Source organism: Triplophysa dalaica, chromosome 17 (assembly GCF_015846415.1).
Source record: "Triplophysa dalaica isolate WHDGS20190420 chromosome 17, ASM1584641v1, whole genome shotgun sequence".
NCBI classification, from domain to species: Eukaryota; Metazoa; Chordata; class Actinopteri; order Cypriniformes; family Nemacheilidae; genus Triplophysa; species Triplophysa dalaica.
Genome location: NC_079558.1, coordinates 22,595,389 through 22,602,888, shown reverse-complemented (window position 1 = coordinate 22,602,888; position 7,500 = coordinate 22,595,389). Strand labels below are relative to the sequence as shown.

Sequence of the window (7,500 nt, the reverse complement as noted above, 5' to 3'; positions counted from 1 at the left end):
CATTTCATTCACCACCTTCATGAGCTGCAGACAAGAGGAGAACATCAGACACGTCAACGCACACAACAAACATCTGTCCTGAAGCTCACACACCTGTCTCATCTCTTTATAACTGTGATGTCTGAAGTCCAGATTGTCTGTGGTGGTGATTTCGTTTCGTCTTCTGTAATAATTATTTGGATCTGAAAGAAATATGAAAGCATATTTGCAGTGAGGCGCAGAAGCTGATGTATGATGATGTAAAAGTGATTAACCTGGCAATGGGCAGCCCAGGATCTCCAGACGCATACAGATGCTTCCGCCAGGGTACCAGGTGCGCGGGTTCACGCGGATGTATCGGGCCACCACGGGTTTGGGAAATCTATTGAGGACGGTGATCTCCTTCTCCCGATTCCCCGTAAAAATCTACTGAGACAAGCAGAAGCATCCACCAACTCTAGTCTCGTACCACACACACACACAAGAAATAAAAAACTATAAAAAGCAGAGAAAACAAAAAGTGTGAGGGTTAGAGGGTCTCACCAGATCCCGTGAGCCGTTCTTGAGGGTCAACCAGCTGTGAGAATCATTACTGAAGAGAACTTTATAAGAGCTGACCCAATCACTCCTGTAACACACACACACACACACATGATGACATTCTGTGTCATCGCTCTAGATTACGGCCCTCAAATTAATTGTAACCTCTGTAACAGATTATTATTTGATTAATTTTAGGATTGTTTGTCACAAATAATAATTTGAATTATGAGTTATTATGAGTTATTTTCATGACTTTTAATGTGTGACATTTGCTAAATCAATGTTGAATGTTGAATGTTGTTGAGACTATAATCAACTATTTCAAGAGCGGTGTGATGTGGATGTTTATATGACATGTTAGTACTGTTGAGGTTTATTATTGTTACAGTTAGTTACGCTATAAATCCAGTTTAAAAATAAAGTACATTGCGAGCCCTAATCCAAAGCGTTTCCGATTCTGTTTCTCTGGACATGTTTTGTTTTACCAGCTGTTGACATCACAAAATAAAGCCCGCCCCCTTTCCCCTGTAGAAGTGAAGTGTGTTGATGCGATGATAAATTGGCTGTGATAAACTCACGACCACAGAGAGCTCCGTCCCTGAGTGATAACTCCCGTGAATCTGGTGAGTCTGCGAGCATCAACCTCCAACCACTGCAGAGGATCCACACGCCCCGCACACCAACCACCATCATACACATCATCCTCCTGAAGACCACCCTACACACATCATCATACACATCATCCTCCTGAAGACCACCCTACACACACATCATACACATCATCCTCCTGAAGACCACCCTACACACACATCATACACATCATCCTCCTGAAGACCACCCTACACACACATCATACACATCATCCTCCTGAAGACCACCCTACACACACATCATACACATCATCCTCCTGAAGACCACCCTACACACACATCATACACATCATCCTCCTAAAGACCACCCTACACACACATCATACACATCATCCTCCTGAAGACCACCCTACACACACATCATCCTCCTGAAGACCACCCTACACACACATCATACACATCATCCAACTGAAGACCACCCTACACACTCATCATACACATCATCCTCCTGAAGACCACCCTACACACACATCATACACATCATCCTCCTAAAGACCACCCTACACACACATCATACACATCATCCTCCTGAAGACCACCCTACACACACATCATACACATCATCCTCCTGAAGACCACCCTACACACACATCATCCTCCTGAAGACCACCCTACACACACATCATACACATCATCCAACTGAAGACCACCCTACACACACATCATACACATCATCCTCCTAAAGACCACCCTACACACACATCATACACATCATCCTCCTGACGACCACCCTACACACACATCATCCTCCTGAAGACCACCCTAAACACACATCATACACATCATCCAACTGAAGACCACCCTACACACACATCATACACATCATCCTCCTGAAGACCACCCTACACACACATCATACACATCATCCTCCTGAAGACCACCCTACACACACATCATCCTCCTAAAGACCACCCTACACACACATCATACACATCATCCTCCTGAAGACCACCCTACACACACATCATCCTCCTAAAGACCACCCTGCACACACATCATACACATCATCCTCCTGAAGACCACCCTACACACACATCATACACATCATCCTCCTGAAGACCACCCTACACACATATCACACACAGCATCCTCCTGAAGACCACCCTACACACACATCACACACATCATCCTCCTGAAGACCACCCTACACACACATCATACACATCATCCTCCTGAAGACCACCCTACACACACACATCACACACATCCTCCTCCTAAAGACCACCCTACACACACATCACACATATCATCCTCCTGAAGACCACCCTACACACACATCACACACATCATCCTCCTGAAGACCACCCTACACACACACATCACACACATCCTCCTCCTAAAGACCACCCTACACACACATCACACATATCATCCTCCTGAAGACCACCCTACACACACATCACACATATCATCCTCCTGAAGACCACCCTACACACACATCACACACATCATCCTCCTGAAGACCACCCTACACACACATCACACACATCCTCCTCCTGAAGACCACCCTTCACACACATCCTCCTCCTGAAGACCACCCTACACACACATCACACACATCATCCTCCTGAAGACCACCCTACACACACATCACACACAGCATCCTCCTGAAGACCACCCTACACACACATCATCCTCCTGAAGACCACCCTACACACACATCACACACATCATCCTCCTGAAGACCACCCTACACACACATCACACACATCATCCTCCTGAAGACCACCCTACACACACATCATACACATCATCCTCCTAAAGACCACCCTACACACACATCATACACATCATCCTCCTGAAGACCACCCTACACACACATCATCCTCCTGAAGACCACCCTACACACACATCATACACATCATCCTCCTGAAGACCACCCTGCACACACACATCACACACATCATCCTCCTGAAGACCACCCTACACACACATAATACACACAGACACATACACACACACATATAGTGTTTATTGTGTGATCGTGTGTTTGTTGTGTTACCTGAATGTTCAGCCGTCCTCTGTGAGGTCCTAGGCCGTAGTGTCTCATGGTAGAGGAGTGAAGCTGAAAATCATCAACCTTTAGACTCTCCAGACCCAACGGAGGACAATCTGTCACAACACACCTGAACATTTACCTGCTGTGTGTGTGTACTCTGTTGTGCTAGAATGACATTTCTGCTTGTCCGACAGGACGTTTATTGGTGCCGTTCAGCAGGTGGAAATGACACAACACACTGTATGATTTCATGTGTAAAATAAACACGAGACACATGTTTGTGGAATGTGAGAGAGTTCAGGAATGAAGATCTGTCTGTTGTGCAAGTTATTAAAGATTGTCATGAGGTCAGATGGAAGAGAACACAAACACTGTGCTATGTGAGCATGAAAAGAGTTTCTCGCATCTGTACATGTTGTGATTCCATCTCAATACTCAAAACAATCTCATCTTTATCATGTTCATGTCACACAATATTTGACGAACATTTATTCTTATTTCAGCCTCGGCAAAAGTTGAAGAGCATGTGACTGTGATGCTTCTCAGCAGATGAAGTCACTTACCGTCGCTCACATCACTCACGCTGTCTCTTTCACTTTTCTCTTTCTTTTTATTCACAGCCGTCACTACAACACAACACATTAGATAAGCATCTTCCAGCGTCTCATGTGACACAAACATAAACCTGTGTTCATATTTCACACAATATTCTATGAGATTTAACAAGCTGAGGTCAGAAATGAAGCTTCTTCAGATATCAGTTACAAAAAGGCACTAAAAGCAGCAAAAGCCGAGCACTTCCGTAACCTCATAGAAAATAACAAAAACAATCCAAGGTTTTAGTACATTTAGTACAATTGCTAAACTAACAAACAAACAGATTCCACCTGACCTGGGTATTCCGCCTCACCTTGGTAGCAATGAATTCATGAAGTTTTTTACTGAGAAAATCGAAATAATACGAGACAACATAGCTAAAACCAAAACTCCAAGTGTGTCGGAAGAATTAGTTTCAACCATCACCCAAAAAGAAAAGCTAGAGTGTTTTTCTCCTATAAATCAGGAAGATTTAATTAAAATTATTGCAACATCCAAACCGACGACATGCTTATTAGACCCCATTCCGACTACTTTATTAAAAGAGTTACTACCTGCTGTAATTGAGCCCATTTGTAACATAATTAGCTCGTCAATTAATCTAGGACATGTCCCAGGGCCCTTTAAGCTGGCTCTAATTAAGCCTCTTATCAAAAAAACAAACTTAGACCCCAATGAACTTGGAAGCTATAGACCGATTTCAAATCTCCCGTACTTGTCTAAAATACTAGAAAAAGTAGTGTCAACTCAACTGTGTACCTTCCTACAAAATAATGACATGAACGAAAAGTTTCCGTCTGGCTTCAGACCGCATCACAGCACTGAAACTGCGCTCGTTAGAATTACAAATGACCTCCTTATTACATCAGATAAAGGTAACATCTCACTCTTAGTCCTGCTTGACCTTAGTGCTGCTTTTGATACTGTAGACCATAAAATACTATTAGATCGTTTACACAGTTATACGGGTATTCAGGGACAGGCACTGCAATGGTTCAGATCTTACTTAACAGACCGATATCAATACGTCCATTTAAATGGGAAATCGTCAAATCTCACGCAAGTAAATTATGGATTACCTCAGGGATCGGTTTTAGGACCCTTGCTTTTCTCCATATACATGCTGCCCCTCGGCAACATTATTAGAAAACATGGAATTAGATTCCACTGTTATGCAGATGATACTCAGCTATATATCTCATCAAGACCAGATGATTCCTTCAAGCTATCCAAACTGGCAGAGTGCATCGAGGACATAAAACATTGGATGACTAGTAATTTCCTTCTTTTAAACTCTAGCAAAACAGAAATATTACTTATAGCACCAAAATCAAGTAAACAGAATATCTCCGATTACAACCTGCAAATTGAAAGCTGCACTGTTACTCCAACAAATACATTTAAAGATCTAGGCGTTATATTAGACGGCAACCTGTCATTTAAAAATCACATCTCAAATATCACAAAAACAGCCTTCTTCCACCTTAGAAATGTTGCCGAATTACGAAATAGTTTGTGTGTTGCAGACGCAGAAAAGCTTATTCATGCATTTGTGACCTCACGGCTTGACTATTGTAATGCTCTACTTAGTGTTTGTCCTGTATCATCAATAAACAAACTACAGTTAGTTCAGAATGCAGCTGCCAGAGATCTTACTAGGTCAAGAAAATACGATCACATAACCCCAGTTTTATCATCGCTTCACTGGCTACCCATTAAGTATCGCATTGATTTTAAAATTCTTTTAATTACATACAAAGCCCTGAATGGTTTAGCCCCTACTTACTTAACTGAGCTTTTATCACGTTACAACCCATCACGCTCTCTAAGATCTCAAAACTCAGGACTTTTGACAACACCTAGAATAACAAAATCCACAAAAGGGGGACAAGCTTTCTCATAAGTAGCACCTAAACTCTGGAATAGCCTTCCTGATACTATTCGAGGGTCAGACACACTCTCCCAATTTAAATCTAGATTAAATACACATCTTTTCATCCAAGCTTTCACTTAATGCATAGTTAATGAACAGCAGCTACGCTAATTATTCTCTTTATTCTCTTTCCGCCTCTGCCTCGGGAGGCCCATCCCGAGGTAGGAAGAAGTTCCACCATGTCCAGACGACCGACAGATGCCCATCCCCAATTTGAGATTACACCAGATACAGCTGCAGACTGACTGACCATCCCAGCTCCATCTAAGGCAATTCCACCACCAGCCAAGAGAAATATGACCATCGGACCATCCCAGCTCAGACCACTACATCCCCAACCAAGAGCAAAGACGGACTATTTGTCTTATTAATGCTGAAGTTACAATATTTGGTATTAAATGCTAAACCTAAACCACACGTCAGCAGTCTGAGTGCAGCTATGACACGTCAGAGGGGATCTGGCCCTCCCGGTTGAGCCTGGTTTCTCCCAAGGTTTTTTTCTCAATTAATCAATCATTGGAGTTTGGGTTCCTCGCCACAGCAGGGCAGTGTTGGCCTGCTCACCGGGAGACTGCATTCATTCATTTATTTATTTAATTAGAAATTCAATATTATTTATTAGAATGAACTTACTCGTTGTATAAATACGTGATGCACGTGATGAAGAGCGTGTGCGTGTGTTGTTACCTGACGTTGAACCAGATGCAGCGGATAGTTTGGATGTAAACACTGTGTTTTTGGTGTTCTTTCTAACCCGTCCATCAGTGGGCAGAATCTCCTCTTGTGTTGAGGTCCCATGATAAAGTTCCTGGATGTAGGAATCTTCAGCCGGAGATCCAGAGGAGACATCCATCAAGTCCAGAAAAAGGAGAAAGTGAAGAGACAACCGGAGAAACATCATCAGCACTGATCTCTGATCGGCTTGTCTGGACCCATCCAACTTCTGCTGGAATCACTTCTGCTCGCTCGCCCAAGAGAGAGAGAGGCGGTGAGTTTAAAGGAAGTGAAGGAAAGGAAACACAGCACACAGAGAAACTACGAAAGACAGACGGATCGAGTTTGGAAGGAAGAGAAAGTTTCTATAAAAACAAGTCCTTTCAGAACAAAAAGAGAGAGAGAAAGAGAGAGAGATAGATCTGATCCAGAGTTCTCATTCATGTCTCACTGTGTCTCCACCCACTGAAGTTGGGTGGTGTTTCCGCTGACCTCATTATCGTCCAGTCCAGCATCCCAGAGAGGACCTGAAAGAGAACATCTGAGCTTCTGTTTCACTAACACATGACATGTGTCTCAGTGATCAGACCTGCAGTATGCTTGTGTGTGTGGGCGTGTGTGTGTATGTGAGTGCATGTCTGTTGTTTGCATGTGTGTGCGCGTGTGTGTGTGCGCGTGTGAGCATGTGTGTGTGTGTGTGTTGTTGTGCATCTGTGTGTGTGTGAGTGCATGTGTGTGTGAGTGCATGTCTGTTGTTTGCATGTATGTGTGTGTGTGCGCGTGTGTGCACATGTGTGTGTGTGTGTGTACAGTTGTGCATGACAGATTAAAACACTCTTTTCAGTCAGATGAAATCATGTGGTGTGAAATCCACGGCGCATTCTTACAGACCTGAGGGAAAACATCTGTCGGTCTGAATCTCACACAGCTTCACTCCACATGTTCACATTTGACACTTTTTATCAGCTTCAACACGTCGTCTCCTTAAATGACCCCCAAACTCCACACACATTCCCTGCGAGAACACAAAGATCTGTTTCATATCAGGTCTGAAGAGTTTTCACATGAGGTCAGGAGTGAGATTG

General features: G+C 43.3%; 1 protein-coding gene across 3 annotated transcripts in view; it reads right to left on the bottom strand.

The window, feature by feature from the left end:
• cpxm2 (carboxypeptidase X (M14 family), member 2) overlaps positions 1-6,803 on the bottom strand; it is an 11,188-nt gene extending 4,385 nt beyond the window's left edge. Inside the window, exons 1-8 of one of the 3 annotated variants that reach the window (XM_056772213.1) lie at positions 6,389-6,803; positions 3,735-3,797; positions 3,175-3,284; positions 1,101-1,240; positions 523-607; positions 255-405; positions 94-182; positions 1-24 (exon numbers count right to left, since the gene is read on the bottom strand). The exon at positions 1-24 is cut by the window's left edge and continues 100 nt beyond it. In XM_056772213.1, coding sequence (XP_056628191.1) covers positions 1-24; positions 94-182; positions 255-405; positions 523-607; positions 1,101-1,240; positions 3,175-3,284; positions 3,735-3,797; positions 6,389-6,602 — 876 coding nt within the window. In that variant the 5' untranslated portion in view covers positions 6,603-6,803. The remainder of the gene's footprint in view (positions 25-93; positions 183-254; positions 406-522; positions 608-1,100; positions 1,241-3,174; positions 3,285-3,734; positions 3,798-6,388) is intronic. The other 2 variants (XM_056772214.1, XM_056772215.1) reach the window with 2 other exon arrangements.
• Positions 6,804-7,500: the final 697 nt, after the last annotated feature.